Source organism: Labrus mixtus, chromosome 19 (assembly GCF_963584025.1).
Source record: "Labrus mixtus chromosome 19, fLabMix1.1, whole genome shotgun sequence".
Lineage (NCBI taxonomy): Eukaryota > Metazoa > Chordata > Actinopteri > Labriformes > Labridae > Labrus > Labrus mixtus.
In genome coordinates, this window is record NC_083630.1 from 21,238,677 (window position 1) to 21,256,313 (window position 17,637).

Below are 17,637 nucleotides of genomic sequence, written 5' to 3' on the forward strand. Positions count from 1 at the left end.
GTTACATGATGTTTTTTATGACCCATGACGAAAAGCAGATATTTTGGGTGCATATAGGCGATTGTCTCTGTATGTTCGGGGGAGATCATTTTTGGCTGGGTCTCTCCCAGGTCGAACCATGGCGAGCCTGGAGATGCTGCTTGTTAATAAAAATTATACTCTTTGAAAGCAAGTCAGTCTCAACAGCGAATTTCTTCATCATCAAACATATCAACAACAAGGAAATCCACATCAAGCGCGCATAGGGTATGTGGAAATTGGAAATCAACTCTTTTTGTTACTTCTGACTACCACAGGAAAGCAAGAGGAACTTAAAGGGATACTTCACCCATTTGCATTAAGCATTGTATCAGTAGTAAACTGGTCGTATTTTTGAATGGTCGTGCATCCAGCCCTCATTTCCCCCTGAGACTGGAAAGTTCTGTATTTCTGAGTCTGAAAAGAAGCTTCTAGTGACGCAAATATCGTCATATTGCGTCACTGGAAGCTGTTGCGGTTAGCGGGGTGAAACTACAACGCTAGTTCCTCATATTTTCGACCACTGAAGCTACAGACCAATCACAGATCAGTGGGTGGGAACTCACTCCCAGAATCGAAACTTAACGTCCGCCATATTGCTTGGAAGCTATGCTAACAGGCTCTGTGGAGAAAGCTGGGAGAAAGCCAGGGCCGTCGCTTGCCGCCAGGGCTGTAGCAGATTAATGTTTCAACGGTTGAAGTATCCCTTTAAGATTTGATTTTTTTTAAAGCAAATGATTGTGTTAAAGAGTGACGTCCAAAACTATGTTCATTCATTTAAATTAATAAACTAGCTGACCCATAACTCATTTTGTTGACTTATCAAATATATTAAATAATCAAAAGAACCACATTTGCATTAGAGACAAAGAATATAGCACAGAAAATCTTGATTTTATCCAAAATGGAGGCAAGGTTTAAAAAAAAGAGCAACCTCTTGTTTCGTTTAAAAATTCCTTCACACCTCTTCTTTTTTATATACTTGAACATCAAAATATTAAAGTCATCCATAAAGGGCAGAATAAAATGTAATATTTTTCTTAGACAAAATACCCCATTCCTGTCCTTTTCCCCAGAGATGTTTCCATTCCTTTTATTCTCCTTTAACCGTCGCTTCAACTATATTTTTACACACTTCAATGCACTCTTTCAGAACTTTATTCCCCTCCCAGTTACACCATTTAAACTCTTCTGAAAAAATAGGGTTACGTTGAGTCTTCTTACATAATGATTGTGGGAGAGTCAGGGGCTCTTTAATCTCAGAGCTTCATTGTAACTTGATAAAGGCCTGTCAACAAGTGTGCGGTTTGAGCTTTCAGTGGTTACACAGGGCTGTGGGTGCTACTGTGTAGGAGGACTGACAACAAAAGGAAAGACTACGGCTTATTTTTCCATCCTGCCTCCAAGTGTTAACGAATGGAATTTTTATGTTTTGTTGGTGGGGAGTACAAATTCTTTTTAAAAAAACAAACAAAGAAAGAGATCAGAGTTTTCCTCAGCTTTCACAGCCTCCTTTACAAAGTTACCTTCCGTTTCTCGTTTTTTTGGAACAAACCTTTTTCCCAGGCAAGGTAATATGGTGACTCACGGTGATGTAAATGAGACCTTGAACCCATTAGTGTGAGCTATGTGAATAACCAGAGGGCTTGTGGAGGTGGACAGCTTTGTCTCAATATAATCTTGCACTCTAAAACTGAGTGATATTCACGAACAGCTTAACCCAACCACGACAAACTAATGGGGGATGGAGCTCAGCCTTGGGGGGGAGGTTCTGACTGAAGTCCAAAAAAGAGAGGAAGCATTTTTTGTCACAACACCTGTCCCAGACACTTTGGCTTTGTGACGGCAACACACACTCTGCTAGGGGGCAGCTGGATCCCCTCATTAGCCCTCTCATGATTCTGGTGCTTCAGCTGGCTGGCCATGATGCTCCTGGAGCCCTCTGGCTGGTCGCTGCACGGCTCTCTGAGGCTGAGTCATTCCAGATGCCCTGCCTGGCTGCCGTTTTTTTTGTTGTTACGTTAGCTTGTTGGAGCTGCCAGAGCTCGCCGCGGTGCTGCTCAGGCACCGGGAGGAGCTGCGGGACGTCCGCTGCCTCAGGTTCCGGGAAATGGATCGATGGAGGTTCCTCATGGAGGAGCTGGCTGCCATGGTGGCCACCCAAGGGTGACGGATGGCTTGGTCAGCCGTCAAGCGGGTGGCTGGGTCGAGCGGCAGCAGGCGCTGGATAAAGTCCTTAGCCAGGTTGGACACCGAGGGCCACGGCTGTGGAGTAGAGACAGAAGAGCAGAGTGAACACCATCAGAGTGAATATAAAAACACTCATCAAAGAAGATGTCAATCCGGCCCACACACACAGACACTCAAGAGACCCACATTCTTCCACCGAGCTCCAGCAGGGTCTTCAGACAAGATTCAAAGCCTCTTCAAAGCAGGATACAAGATTTCATTCTAACAAAGCAATAAAACTATGATCCCTGCGCTCTACAGGCCTAACAGGCAGAACTAAACTCAAAGGAAAGCTAAATGTCACTGGGCAAAGGGAAGCAGCAAGTCTGGGCTGAGAGAAAAAGAAGCCTGGGAGGTAGGACAGGCCTTGCTGAATGCGTGGGATTTGGGTGCACGCTTATTCTTAGCCTGCATTTAGCTTCACAATAAAAAGGCACCGCAGATGAGCCTCACAGGAAATCGTTTGCTTTTTTTTTTTTTTTTTTTTTGGTTAATTCAAATAGCAGATCTCTACCCGTGTCATGAACCAAGCTGACATTCAAGAATGCGTTGAAATGTGCCACGCCATATTTCCGTTGGGAGAGGAGAGACATCAGAATCATTAGCATGATTCAGACTCGTTAAATTATTCACGGCGGCTTCGGTTCTTTGTCACGGAGAAAACATTACAGAGGCCTGCCTCAGGAAATTGATGACCTTTGTGCTTCCGTCTTACTTTAGATAAAATATCACTGATACAGACACTGAATTAGATTCATTTGGCATCAGATGAAAGTGGATGGCAAATGACAACTGGCTGTGGAGATACTGACATGAAACCATAACCTTTATTAGAGATTTCCAACAGAATGTTCAGTGAAGTCAGGTTGATAATAAGAGGAATTAAGAGATTTACATGTGAGATTGTGAGATTTACTCACAACAGATCTTTGAAGAGTCTTCCCCGACTAAAAATCCAGGTTACTTCACAGCGGCGGTCCAATTTACATAATAGTAAGCATCCAAAAGCACAAGAGGTGTGTTTTAATCCAAAACCCTGAAATTGTCATTAACAACAATCAGTAAACTTTCCTGATATTGGGTTTGAATTTGGGGTGGTTCGACTTGTATGTTCATAACTGAATCCATTGTGCAACCCAATAATCGGAAAAGTCACACTGTTTTTTTTTTGCTTTTTACAACCAACGTTAGCATTGTCCATTGGTCAAATGTACTTGCCATGCGATGTTTATTGTCCACCATAGTTAACTTTTTTTTTTTGTTGCTGTGAGAGTTCAGTGCATCTTTTATATGTATTCTTTTTTTTCAGTGGCGGTTGCTTAGTTCTGATGATATACCACTTGCTTAAGCTACACAGCCACCATTAGCATTGCATTCATGTCAGCAGGACATCTCAACTAGTGTTTTATGTCAATGCTCACTGCTATCTATGAAACAGGAAAAAAGTTAGCAGTTACAACTTTTAACCCAATTCACCCTAACTTCACTTTAATTAAAGACGTCATGTTCCTGAAGTGGAGAAGTTATAGCAAGCTAGCTGCTGTTAGGATCATTCCTCTTCCTAATAAACTAAGAGACCAAAAGCAATTTTTGTGACGGGCTGCTAGATTTTAATCTAAAGTTGTTCATTTTAACATGGGGCTTTATGGGAATTTACTCACTTTGGGAGCCAGCCTCAAGTGGCCACATGGGGAACTGCATTTTTGGCACTTCCATGTTGGTTTCAGTGCTACAAGTTGTTTGTTTTTCTCTTCTTAAATGTCCTGTTAGGACTTCCTAGCTAGTTATAAATGAGACTTTACCTACAAAGTTAAACGAGACCATTAGTGTAAGTAAGGTTTAAGTTAGTTTTGCCTATAACTGCTGCAGCAGGATGAGTGATGGACGAGGTGATAAACAGCACACCCAAGAAAACAGCATTTGTCTACGTTTTCCACAGAAATGATTCACAGTTAGTGATAAGATTGACTCTTAAAAGAGCTCAGGAGGATCTTTTTTTAATAAGAAAAAACATACAAATCTTCAGAACATTGAACTTTATCCACAGTGGTCTCAAAGATCTACACAAAATGAAAGTTACTCACAGGAGCTTTAGTACAGCTCTCAACTTTGATATAACATATGCATTTATTTCACGCTTAATATCCAGGGGCTTTTAAGATTCAAAAATTATTTCTGCAGTGGCCCACCAATTAGTCTGGATAGTCTCATCTGTGCCTGGCTGAGGAGAATAAAAGCCTGGTACATCTGTGTGTATTAAAAAAAAAAAAAAGAATCTTTCATTTTTCGCTCAACCTTGCACAGACTAAATCTCACTCTTTAGGGAGGTCTCGCTCTCCATTTTAATCCTGAAATGCATTTCTCTCTCCCCCTTTTTTTGTCTCTCGCCGAGTAATGACAATTAATCAAGCATGAAATTGACAATCGCGAGACTGTTGCCGGTGAGAGGAATTCAAAGAAGCAGGGACTCGCTTATTCTCACAGTGCATTGACTGGAGAGGAGTGTGTGTGTCTGTGTGTGTGTGTCTGTGTGAGTGTGTGCAGAGCTGCCCCACTGAACGAGTCAGAAATGCTTCTCACTCAAACTTTCCTCTCTTTGTGTTGTTATTTCACACCTGAGAGGCACACAGAGTGACACTTTTCCTGGGAAGCAGAGGAAGTGTTTGATTTCGCTCCCACAGCTAACAAGTCTGGTTTTCCTTTTTGTCACTGGTGTTAATTCAGTAAGGCTTCTTATTCCTGTGCCATGAAAAACACGTGTGATATCAGCCACCGCTAGCAGATGCTTCTTTTCCTCGACGTGAAGGTTTTTGAACAGTTTTGGCCATGTAGAAGAAATGTTGATGCCTTTGCTGGGTAGGAACAATAGCAGTGCGAGATAGGGACTGGGAGTGTCCTAAACTCCTATTAGCTCCCTTCCCCCAGTTATTCTAATAAAACAATAAATTAAATGACAAATGTTTATAGGTACAAGTGTAATATCTCCAAAAAGAGACATAAACTGGCTTATATTTATCATTAAAAATATGTTTTATTTAAATATTGTTGAATGTGTGTTGACTTTTGACATTTCCTTCTATTAGCCTACACTGCGATTTGATTGGTTGGTTCATATAAGTCTGATTGCTCCGCATAAAAAAAAAAAAATCGTGTGTATAATTTAGTTTCTTGTCTGGCAAGTTAAACACAAAAAGTTTGAATAATAGTGTAAAAACATGTAAGATAATTATGGACTGCTTGACTTTTCAATTGCAACAATTTTGGGAGAGTGGATCATGTTTATGCAGCAATAACCAGACTGCGAATCACAGCAATGAGAATGCTAATTGTTTGCGTTGTTAGGTACAGTGTGATGCTAAACATAAAGGATCAAATTAAAAGTGAGAAGAATGGTGAAGAGGACTGTCTAAAAACAGAGATGCTAAATGTTGTCAGTTAGCGCTATGGGCTAAAACTAAACCATTTATGTAAAGGGCTGTGTGCCTCGGGCTAAGGTTAGCTACAGCTGATGGGCAGCTGCTAACTAGTAATAGATTGGTATTGGTGTTTTTATGGTAACAGTAGCATTTTATTTGTATTTTTTAAATCTTTAACGTTTTTTGTGTTGATTTTCATTTAAATCATGTGTTATTGTGCTGTATAATTATTTGCATGAATTTGTTAAATATTTCTGTATAAAATAAACGGCCTGCATTTTGCATTTAGGAGGATGTTTTTTTATTCTACACTTTGGATCCTTGAATCTTGTTTTCAGACAGTTTTCTCTGTAATACTTTCATTGCTGCTGATATGGGGACATGAGCTCTAAAAGGAAAGTCGGGGCAAAGCTATTCAACTCTTTGAACACAATCTTATATAAAACTAAATTCTTAACGTGACAGGTAGCCAGTGAAAGAGGAAAGAATATGAGTGATGTGATCTCTTCTTAAAGGCTTTATATGCAATTTTTCACACTTAAATATAATATAAATCAAGTATATCCTCTGAAAATAATTCTGTGAGTCATGACTGTCTACAATTGGTGTAACACCCGAGTCCCACTGTCTGTGATGTTTTCAGAGTTTTCAGAGTCCTATCTTCACTTTGTTTACATCGCCCGGACGGCCGGCTGACTCCTCCCCTCACGTATAAAAGTTGTTTAATTGAGGGACTAGAGAAAAGAAGAATAACATACTGTACTCACTGCTTAACTGTGTTTCTAGATCACGCTCATTTCAGGTAAATTTACATGCAGTGTGAAGATACGAGCATAATAAAGATCGCCAGCATTAGCATGCTAACACAACAATGCAGCGCAAGTTGTTTTGGTTTCATGCTGGTCCTCAAGGGAGACTAAGAGTGTTTGGTGTATGTAAAAACATTATGTACATCTCTTACAGAGCAACAATAGAGTCCATTTTACGGTATGGCATCACCAGCTGGTTTGGTGTTTTAACAGTAAAATCTAAAGCTCAGATCCTCAGCCTGGTTAAGACAGCAGGCAAGATCATGGGAATGTGTGCCCCTCTCACCCCCCAGGATCTTTTTGAGCAGGCCACAATCACACAGGCCAAGGGCATTTTATCAGACACTTCCCATGTATTGCACTCTGAATATGTTTTGTTGAACTCAGGGAGAAGGTACAGGGTTCCTCTGTGCAAACACAACCGCTTCAAAAACTCACTAGTCCCTTTTTCAGTAAAGCTCATTAATGAGCAAAAAATAGAGGATGAACGGAAAACCAGGAGGCCCCCAATGTACCAATAACTGTAGACATGTATGTATGTATGAAACTGTCTGGAGTGGCATGTGTACATGTGTACATGTGCACAGTGTGCATGTACATGCGCCTGTGACTGTAGGAGTGAGTGTGTGTGTGTGTGTGTGTGTGTGTGTGTGTGTGTGTGTGTGTGTGTGGATACGTAAGCAGACGCTTGGGTGAACTGTAGCACGGAGAAGCCAAATGTTTTTTGCACATTTGTAATTACTGTTTTTATGTTGTTTTCGATGTATTGTCCATGCAGTAATTTCCCAGCATCCTAGACAGATTTCTCCCTAGAACAGGGAGACGAATAAAGAAACTTTGACCTTGACCTTGACCTCTGCTGGATCAAACAAATTGCATATAAAGCCTTTAATGACTGTTTTAAATCTCACGGCTGCTGCATTTTGTATGTAACTCTGGCCAGGTCTACAGTTGTTTGTGCTCAGAATATTTTCTTCTGAATCCCAGGATTTTTGGAAGTGACAATATTTAGGATGTTAATGGTAATTGTTGCTTTATACTTTCTTTTTTTAAACACATTTTATTTTGTCGTTCATAAAGGCTTACATATGTTTGCATTATGCATCTCGTATACTGTGCATTTTAATCATACATCCCTAAATAATTGAATTTGTCTTGCTAGCACTTGCTATGAACAATGTAACCCCCTCCCTCAAAAGATAAAACAAAAGAAAAAAGAACCCCAATCACAATTTCCTGGCACCGCTGCTCTGCTTGCTGTGTACATGAAGAAAAAAAAATCTCTGAAGAGGTAGCAAAAAGTTTCCCTCCTTCCTGCTATCAACACCTTAAGAAGAAGGGACATGTTTTCCTGGAATGGATCCATCTTTGCAGGAACTTTATCTCCTTCCCTTATTCTGAACATTTTTCACGTAAAAAAAACAAAAAAAAAAACACACAAAGGGCTTTATTGTGTTTGGAGGAAGGAGGCGAGAGCCGGTGTTATACATCACTGTTGAGCCAGCCAAGAAGAAGGGAAAAGAGGGAGAGAGACAAGTGGAGTGCAGATATGGCATGAGCAGTAGAGAAACCTACAGGGCTTGACTTATTGAGCAACATCTTGTTAGGGCTGAATAAGAAGACTTGCTGACTGTGTTTGTTGCGGCGTGCTACATCTTCACCTGACAGAGCTATAATTGCAACAAATGAAGAAAACGCTAGAAGGTTGAATCACGCTAATGCAATCACGAGGATAATGCACTTTTGAGTAATGAACTATACTCCGCATGAAAGTCTCTCTCTCTCTCCCCCCCTTCCCACCTCACAATTCACTCAAATCTGATCTGGCTGGCAGCAGCGTGGTCCTCTGCAACGGCGCCAGATTTTTAAATATGCCACATCATAATAAGTCCAAATGTGGGAAGGGTTAGCCTGCTGCTAATTCAGGTGAGAGGCTCGGCTAAACTGCACTAATCAAAATATCAATACACCGGATACAGAGGGGAATGGGGCTGTCATGTACAATAGACTGTGGAGAAGTGGAGGCTGGATGTTCTGTTCCACTGGCGCTCACTAGGGGGCAGACTGGGACAGCCGTTTACCCACGCTGCCTTGCTGCTGAGGGATGCAGATGTTTGGGCTGGGTCAGGGAAGTGTGTCTTCAATAACAGCAGCAGCAGCAGCAGCAGCAGAATGCAGAGGCGGTTACCTCGCTGTCTGGCTGGTCAGGATTTGTGCTTTACATACACAAAGCTGCCATGACATGACACACATGCATGTACACACACACACACACACACACACACACACACACACACACACACACACACACACACAGAGAGGAATCCACTTACACACACCAGATGAGATGGTCTGATTCCGTGCGAGGAGAAACTGCTTCGTGCTATGTGCAGCTAACAGATTGAGTGATAAGGTGCGAAAAGGCCCCCAAGGCTACACCCGCTCCCCCCCACCTGTCCTTCTTTCTTTTGCCTCCGTCCTGACATCCATCCCCCAGCCCCCCCCCCCAACTCCCCCACCCCTTTAGTGTTGAGCAAATGCATCAGTGTGAGTCTGCACTACAGGTCTTAAGGCCAGAGGCTGTTTGTGGGGAAACGTATGTATGTTGTGTTGTGTGTGTGTGTGTGTGTGTGTTGCTATAGGGAAGGAGTTGGTGGGGGATTATGGGTAAACAAAAGAATCTAGTTTGTGGGCAGGTACTGGAGGTTGTTTGCGTTTTCTCGCCTCAATGTAAAACCCCCAGCCCACCCACACACACAGACAGACCCACACACACACACAGATCCACTGCATGTTAGTATTCTGCTTCAATAAACAGGAAAGGTTAGCGATACCTTTGGAAGAAGGATTTTGTAATTGCTGCCCCTGAGTATAAATTTGCATAGGAGAGAAGGCAAAAAAACTTTTAAAGCACTCGGTGAAACTATGAATAAGGAAAGAGGTCATCCAAATTCTTTATACCTGCTTTCAGCATTTAGATCTGTTTTTCATGAACAGCAGAAAACGATAAATTAGTTTACAGCATAGGATTACATACGGCTATATAACATTTTGTCACAAGTTTATGAGCTATATACGGAAGCCTTGAGTTGCTAAGTAACAAAGTGACAAAAAAAAAAAACCTGAGGTCCATCTGGAATTTCAATTTTGTTAAATATCAGTCTACGTAAATGTCTACTGTGGCTAATGTAATTAAAGCCTGGAAGTCTCAGTCTGCTGTCTATATACATAAGCCTAGGGAGGCACATCCTAATGATCCATTTTCTAAGCTTGATCCAAATTGTTTTCTCTCTTCTGAGTATGAGTTAGTTAAAGGTTGAAAAATACGCTTTTACCAGAATCATATTTCCATGTTCACAGGTGTTAGGCGTAGTTAGGGAGACACTCAATGCAATACAAAAAATCTTTCAAGAAGAAACGAGCAGGATTTATTTTTGGGCCTTTTATGCCTCCATTAGAGAGACAGCAAAGTGGACAGCATCGGAAATCATGGAAAAAAAAGAGAGATAGAGGGATGACACGCGGGAAAGGGGTCAAAGGCCGGACCCGAACCTGTGCCGCCCGCCTCGATGACTGCAGCCTCCGTACATGGAGCGCTACCCAACCGCTAACCTACTGGCGCCTCACGCTAACTACCTGGAATCAGTGGGAGAGGTTCAGTTGGAAAGGTGTTTTCCTATCTTTTTCTTTCCTTTCCACCTTAACCTCTCCCGCACAAGTGTTCCTGTAACCACTTAAGAGACCACTCCACTACCAAAACGGAGGTTAGCTGGTCCACTGTTGTTGTTTCTCCAGATGTTTCGGTTCATTTCAGAGCCCTTTTGGACAAACCTTAGCTTTTTTTCTTTTTCCTGTCCTGTACATGTGTATGTAGAAAAGTTGACTTTTGTTCTTCCCATACTGTACTCACATCACATCACAACATTAAGCTTGAGGAAAGCATCAAAAAGGGAGGGGGCTTCAAAGTGTTCGACCGCTGACCAAGCTGCTGCATGTGACGACTCTGCAGCGAGAACAGGCTTTAAATACATTTCTGCTTTTTCACAGACAGCCAGTCTGTCTCCTCGATTCCGCATTATTATGAAAAAGCATCTGGCACATTCTTCTGGTCTTCCTGTCACTTTGTTCAGTCGGTGGACAGCTCATTTCAAATAAAACTCTTCAAGTGGAGTTTAATATGTGGAGGGAATTGCTCAGGCTGCTCAAGCCGTTCCCGCTCCGAAGAGAAGCACCCTTCTGAGTGACATGAAGAACCCTCGTGGTGACAGAGGTCCACATCTGGGTGATACTTGTGAGCCTTCGTCACACATTACAACATTATTATCTATCAAACTGTGCGTGTGTGTGTGTCTGTGTGTGTGTGTTGTCAGTCTATCAGAGGGGGTGGATACTTGCAAGTGACAGACAATAAGTGTCTTGTCAACATGGAAATGAGATTGATGGCTGATCCATCAAGTCCTGAACTGCTACTCAGGCACGTCTGATGTCTTTATATTGTCATCGTATAAATGTACAGATTGATGTCTTTGCTGCATGTCAGCGAGCTGAAAGATGCTACAAGCGGTCAGTAGGTTATTCGTACAATTTTAACTAGGGGGGGCACTGCCATTGCTTTGCTGGCAGTGCACACCGTTTTGCACTGCCAGCAAAGCAATGTAAATATTGTGAGAGGACTTCTAGGTAAACTTTAGGCTGACAATGAATCTACACCGGAGGGTCACAACTACTAAAACAAAGACAAGAAAATATGACGAGTCATGTCTCGCCCTCGGCTTCACCAGTGGGTAATGAAGATGGCCACACTCTTTCCCACCTACCTTCCAACACAGAACAAATCAAAGCTGGACATTGAAAATGATCTAAGAGTAGCAGTCTCACAGCGCCACCTCAGACCCCTAATGGGGTCCCGGTAGACAAACCTTGTGAACCACACTGACTTAATGAGTCATGGGTAATGTACTGAGTTTTCAGACAGATTGTGCTGAATCGTCGTAATGGACAATTAGGCTTATTTGGCCTTTCAGCCCCACAGTCTGTTATTACCTAATTACTAAAAACAGCATATTGCTGACTCATCAGAACTTTGGAACTGAGACTCATTAGAAGACATTCGATTGCTGTTTGACATGGCTCGATCTTGAAATCCATTTGCTATCGTCTGACAATGACATAGACGCGCTGAGTGCTCAGAGCTCCCCAAATCATGTCTGTGAAGTTTCTTACCAAAAATCCACTCTGATCCTGTATTTGATCATGCCTATAAACCCCTCTATTTAAGCCCTGCTCGGAACAGACTGTTTCTGTGACTATAGCTTTAGAAAGGCACAAATCATTTATCTCAATGATTCTGTTCTTTTCAAGCAAAGACTAGTTGCTCTGAAATGCACCTTTTAATCAAAATGATTTATTCAAATAAAACATTTGGTACACCTACTTTCAGCCATTCTGTCAACCATGAAGGGAGCACACCCTCTTATACCACTTCAGTTGTTTTCTGCAAACAGTCGTACATAATTTGGATTCATCTTTCTTTCCAAGGATTTTCATCCACCAGTGTGGCCTACATACGAGCCGCGTCAAAAGCCACCGTGAAAAACGTGTAATAAGCCTCTTGCATACATTTTAGAAGGTTTTTTTTTTTTTTTTTTTTTTTTGCACGATTGTTCAGTTGGTGGTCAGTGCAGCGGTAAACACAGGGATAATAGTCCCGGGCCTATACAAAGGAGCTTCTCGTATATGCCAGACTAAAATGTCAGACTGCATCCCTGAGAATCGGGGGAGGCCAGGCTTAAAGCCCAGTGAATAATCCAGCCTTGGGTTTAATCAGCGTGAAAGAACACGTCCGAACTCACCACTGAGCTTGACAGAACAGGCTGTTAAAAATACCCACTTCTTCAGTTGTATGACAGAGGAAAGGGAGGGGGGGGGGGGGGTACGACACGCTGGGACGCATTTTTTTTCCACATTTCCAAGCTTTCTGAAAGAGCCGAACTCGAAATGCAACAACAAACTTTCACAGATCCATTCATGTGCTTTACAACGCAGCAGAAGAGATGGAGGGAAAAATAACATCGCCTTGTTTACACACCTTCACTGCTGCACGCTCTGTCGAATTGTTATTTTACTTATTCCAGTACAAAAAGATTGAATTATGCAGCTATTTGTGGCACTTCTAATAAGAACGATGAAGGGGGAGATGTTTTTTTTCCGTGCAGTGAGAAGATGTAGCAGCGCTTTGTGCATGGATGTGGTACTAGTTTTAAATAATGCACAAAAGCACGCATGTGATTGTGTTCTGGGGAGAAGTCTGAGTGTCGAAATAGAAAAGGCAGATGATAGTTACTGAAATTGTTTTTTTTTCTTTTTAAGCTGGAAGCAAAAATATACCATATTTCCCTTGTCCCTGACTCTCTGGTTACACAATAAGTTTAAATTTTGACTGCACGACAGGCAGCACAGCGGTGGGAATTTGAGGTCTGTCTGAACAGTGTCAAACCGACCACTTGAGGCAAGGGTCAAGTCTATGTTATGAATAAAACTAAGTATTGAGAGGGAGACAACTTTTCTATTAGAAACTTTTTTAGTATGGATCCATTTGCATGAGCTTTTCTTGCCTAGTATTTAAATATCTACTCATGGTGTTTTTACAATAATTTTGGGGACAAGTCAAATGTGTGAACGCAGTCAGTCGAATAATTCCCCCAAAACTTGTTCCTCCAAGCCCCCTGTTGAAATATATGGGTGAGGGCATGTGAGTGGGTGTGTGAAAGCAGCAGGAAATATTGAGGAGAATCCACCATGAGTGAGTGGACAGGGCTGATGATGTGTGTGTCATGCGACTGGTGCAGACAGTGAAATCTTTGTGCAAGTAATGCAGGTGCTTCTTACTCTTTTTTCAGCTCACAAGTATGTTCTTTCCACTCATCCAATGAGATTGTGAATACGTCGAATAACAATGCAATGTCATTACAGTGATGGACACTTATTCTTGGATTTCACGTCTTGCCGCCTGTTTGCATGTTAGCCGACTCTTACCCCATAACACTGTGGTACCTTACACCTGTCTACTGATTTCCAACACGAGCTCGACCTGCTTCTTTTCCCATACCTGCATAACAAGCTCATCCATCAGCACAGACTCCTCACCCCTAGTGTTTACACCGCTACATATACACAACACATTGGCACTGGATATAAATCTTGTGGAACAAAATCATCCAATATGCATGTTTCTCCAAAGGAAACTGAGCTGTCAACAAAACTATACTTTACTTCTGGAACTTTTATTAGCTAGAAAGAAAAAAAAAATGTCATGTACTGCTCAAACTTTTGCAGCTACATCTATGTTTCCTACCTGTTCATTTTGGTGCATTTCATTATTGTTATCCATTGGCTGGTTAGTCATGTGACTCAACCAGGTCAAGAGAGATTCCATTGAGGGAACGCTTTGGACGTTAGGATGCAAACTGCTTTATTTCCTTCCTGAGTAATCTTTGGAAAGCTTCACCTGGAAGCTATATTTGCACCAACAGTTCATTATAGAAGAGTATTGTGGAACGTGTTCTGCTATGGTTCATTCTAAATTAAAGACTTAAGGGAGCAATATGTAACTCTGACATGTAACTTTTAAAATGGGTACAGCAGTCCAAAATTCAAAACATTGAAGGGAGCTGTCTCCCCCCTGCCCCCTCCTCTCTAGAGTCGATGCGCTCGTGGGTTGCCCTGTTACCTTTACTCTGGTGTCAAACTTGAAGTCTGTATAAAGGAATACATCTTAACTCTAATTGGTAAAGAAAAACAGGAAAGGGGTACCTCTCCATGGAAGCTGTACTTCCCTCTCACAATGGACCTGTAGAGCCGCGTGCGACTGTCGTCCTCAAACGGCATGGATCCACTCAGGACAATGTAGGCGATAACCCCCAGGGCCCACATGTCCACAGCACAGGTATAGGGTTTCCTCAGCAAAACTTCAGGGGCCATGTACTCAGGGGTTCCACAGGTGGTTCTGAGGGACCAAGTCTTATCAGCACTTGTATGAGCTCCATCATCTCTTCTGTCCAGGCCCGGATCCTCAGACTTAGAGTTGCCAAAAGATGCCAATCCAAAGTCCGTCACCAGCAGCCTGGAGTCGGCCCCGGGGTGATAGTACAGAATATTTTCCGGCTTCAAATCTCTGTGGGTGACCCCTAAATTGTGCAGGTATCCCACCCCGGCCAGCACCATTCGCAGCGCCTGGGTGGCGTCCCTCTCGGTGAAGTGGCCCCTGCTGACGACTCGCTCCAGGAGCTCCCCTCCGGTAGCGAGCTCCAGCACCATGTAAACCCTCTGAGGAAACTGAAACACCTCGATCAGCTGAATCACATTGGAGTGGCTCACTCTCTGCAGCACGGCCAGCTCCGAGGCGCACACCTCACGGCCTTCTGGGGCCTCCACCTCCATCATTTTTATGGCGAAGGGCTGGCGAGTGGCCCTATGCTCCACGCGCACCACGCGGCTGAAGCTTCCTCGACCGATCAGAGCCTTGATGTCGTATCTGACGGGGCGGAGGGGGGAATGATGAGTCATTACAACATAACTATCCCATGATACACTGTTGCAGAGCACTCAGTGTCTCTCAATGCAGCTGCACATGTGATGTATGGGGAGATATCTGCATACCGTATATCCTGCCGCAGCAAAGTCAGCCAGGGACATTCATATATACATGCATATACAATGATTCTGCCTTGGATCACTGCTCAACAAAGCCATTCTTCTTATGCAAAGAGGAACGGCTCCCCCATAAAGACACCACTTACTTTGGTTGTATATCTATTTTTCATCCAACAAGTACAGGAAGAAAGTCTGAGGCCTAGGTCGTTAAAAATGAATATCTCCTGTTACTGCAGGCGATTTGTTTTGCATCAAGGTTGGGATTTGCAAGCCGAGAAGAATGAAAAGATTTGGTGACATTAAAAGACTCCCATGAGAACTGCAAATGTTCCTAATCAGTCTTTTCACCTTGTGTCACCATGCAAATAATCCAGTTACGAATAAATGTAAAAAAAACAAACAGAAAAAACAAGCTGATCAGATAATATCAGTTGATTACAGAGCAGCCTCAGTTATCCAGCACTTTATTTAGTTTTCTCTTTGTGCAACACATGCAGTTGTTAGAAATTAGCTGGATAGAAATCCTGCAATTAGTAGTGCATTTGTTTTTGGCTGAAAACGGTTTTAAGATACACTTTCTTTTAGTTAATTACTAGATTCGCAGACATTTGACAGAAATGTCCCCCCCCCAAAAAAAATGACTTAAAATTTCTGATTTCCCTTCACAACATGATTCAACACTGCAATTTTTTTGTCTGTGCATTTTCATTAAAGACTACTATTCTTTGCACAGGAACCCAGTCTTAGGCCGAGACCTCTCAGATGTCTTCTGTTACTGCAAATTAGTTGTGCCCGGAGGCTGGTGTTGCTTGGCTGAGTAAAATAAAATAAAAACCTGGTGACATTAAAAAGGCTCCCAAGAGAACTGGGAAAGCCTTTTCACTTTGTGTATTGATGCAAACATAATCCAGCTATGAATAAATGTTCTAAAATGGCTAATAAGATCCTATCTCTTGTTTACAGAGCAGCTGGTTATTACGAATACATGTGGTTTGAAATTGAAGGTCACTCATAAAGTATGAAAACACCAACATGATTTTATTGAATTAAAAAAAAAAATAATGATCCTATTTCATTTGTTTTTGGCAGTTAAAGGTCACATTTCAACATAATTAAGGTTGGCACAAAGGACAATTTATCCACAGTTTATCTACAAAAATAAGCTTTATAACCCTGCATGACTAGACTCTATGGCATTTAATAGACTAATATCTAAATTTTCCATTTCCCCTCTAACATGAGCTCCAAACCTGTTGTGTTCTGTGAATAGATGTCCTCCTTGAATCCAGAGTATTAATATTTACCTTGCAGTCACTCGGGGGTCAAACTTGTCCTTATACTTGGCAACTTTGTGCTGCTGTCGTCCATCTTTGAGCTCCTGTTGTTGGCTGATTGGCGCTTGTACAGGAGGATTCTTAACGCTGGAGGACGAAAACCATGTTCCCCGTGCGCGCTTCTTCGGCTCGTCATTTCCATCCCGAGCTTTACTAAAGGCGACGAGCGATTGCACTACACTGACGTAGCCCTTCTTGGAGGCCCCCGGCAGGGCCTTACTGGTTCCACAGCCCATTACTTAAACGCAACGAGCCATCGCCACAGAGAAAACTATGTTACATCGACTGACAGTAGCCTTGAGATACGCACGCAAGCCTTATTTTTCTGCCGCTGCATTCAGTGCTGACTGAGGTGTGTGAACAGCAACAGGAGATCCCACCTACCCAACAGGTGGGAGGTCGGCAGGTGTGTGAGCTCACAGTCCCACTCACTTGTGTGATACAAGTGTCATGTATACAGAAACTTCTTGAAGCCATTGTCACCTGTCTTACAGTCGCACCATTACCATAACAGTTACAGTGTGAAGAACTAAACAGAAGGAAGAGCAGCGTCAGTCAAACCACAAAACTTAAAAACTTTTCTTTGTGCAATGTGACATTTCTCCAATGGAATCACTTTGGCCAAAAAAATAAGGCAACACCTATGAGCTAGTTCAGTCAGACAACTCAAGCTGCACTGATTTCACACCCGGCATCATTATCCACAATCACCTGATAACACCTCCTTCTAATTGGCGGGCTATTGAAGCTACAAGATTTCCGGTCTCCCCCTCTGCATTTTATTGCCAGCTCTGCCGACCTGCACCAGTACTGCACTCTTGCTCAGCCCCAACCCCCACCCAAGCATCCACCTGTAGGCTCCAACTTGGAGGGGGGATTAAGATACCATCTCATCGCTCCTCTAACTTCTGCATGTAAAATAAAACAGTGAGGAGTGATGAGTTCAGAGCCTGGACGCCGAACACAAACTATGTTCTGCTGCTGCAATAATTATTCTAAACAAATGCAAACGGGAGTGGAAATGAGGCCAATGTAGAAGTGCCAAAAATAAACTGCAGTTCCGCAAGTTGCCACCAGGGGCTGGCCCCAACAGCGAGTCAACTCCTATGGACATGGATGTTAAAAATTCCCAGATTTGACCAATTGTGCTCACCATACATGACTTGTTTTTGTACCTTG

At 42.5% G+C, this 17,637-nt stretch overlaps 1 protein-coding gene across 1 annotated transcript; it reads right to left on the reverse strand.

The window, feature by feature from the left end:
* Positions 1-2,034: 2,034 nt before the first annotated feature.
* LOC132994663 (serine/threonine-protein kinase H1-like) lies at positions 2,035-16,694 on the reverse strand. Its single transcript, XM_061065150.1, has 3 exons — positions 16,429-16,694; positions 14,285-15,005; positions 2,035-2,283 (listed from the first exon to the last, which is right to left on the reverse strand). Exons 1-3 carry the CDS (start codon positions 16,692-16,694, stop codon positions 2,035-2,037), a joined length of 1,236 nt encoding a protein of 411 aa, XP_060921133.1.
* Positions 16,695-17,637: the final 943 nt, after the last annotated feature.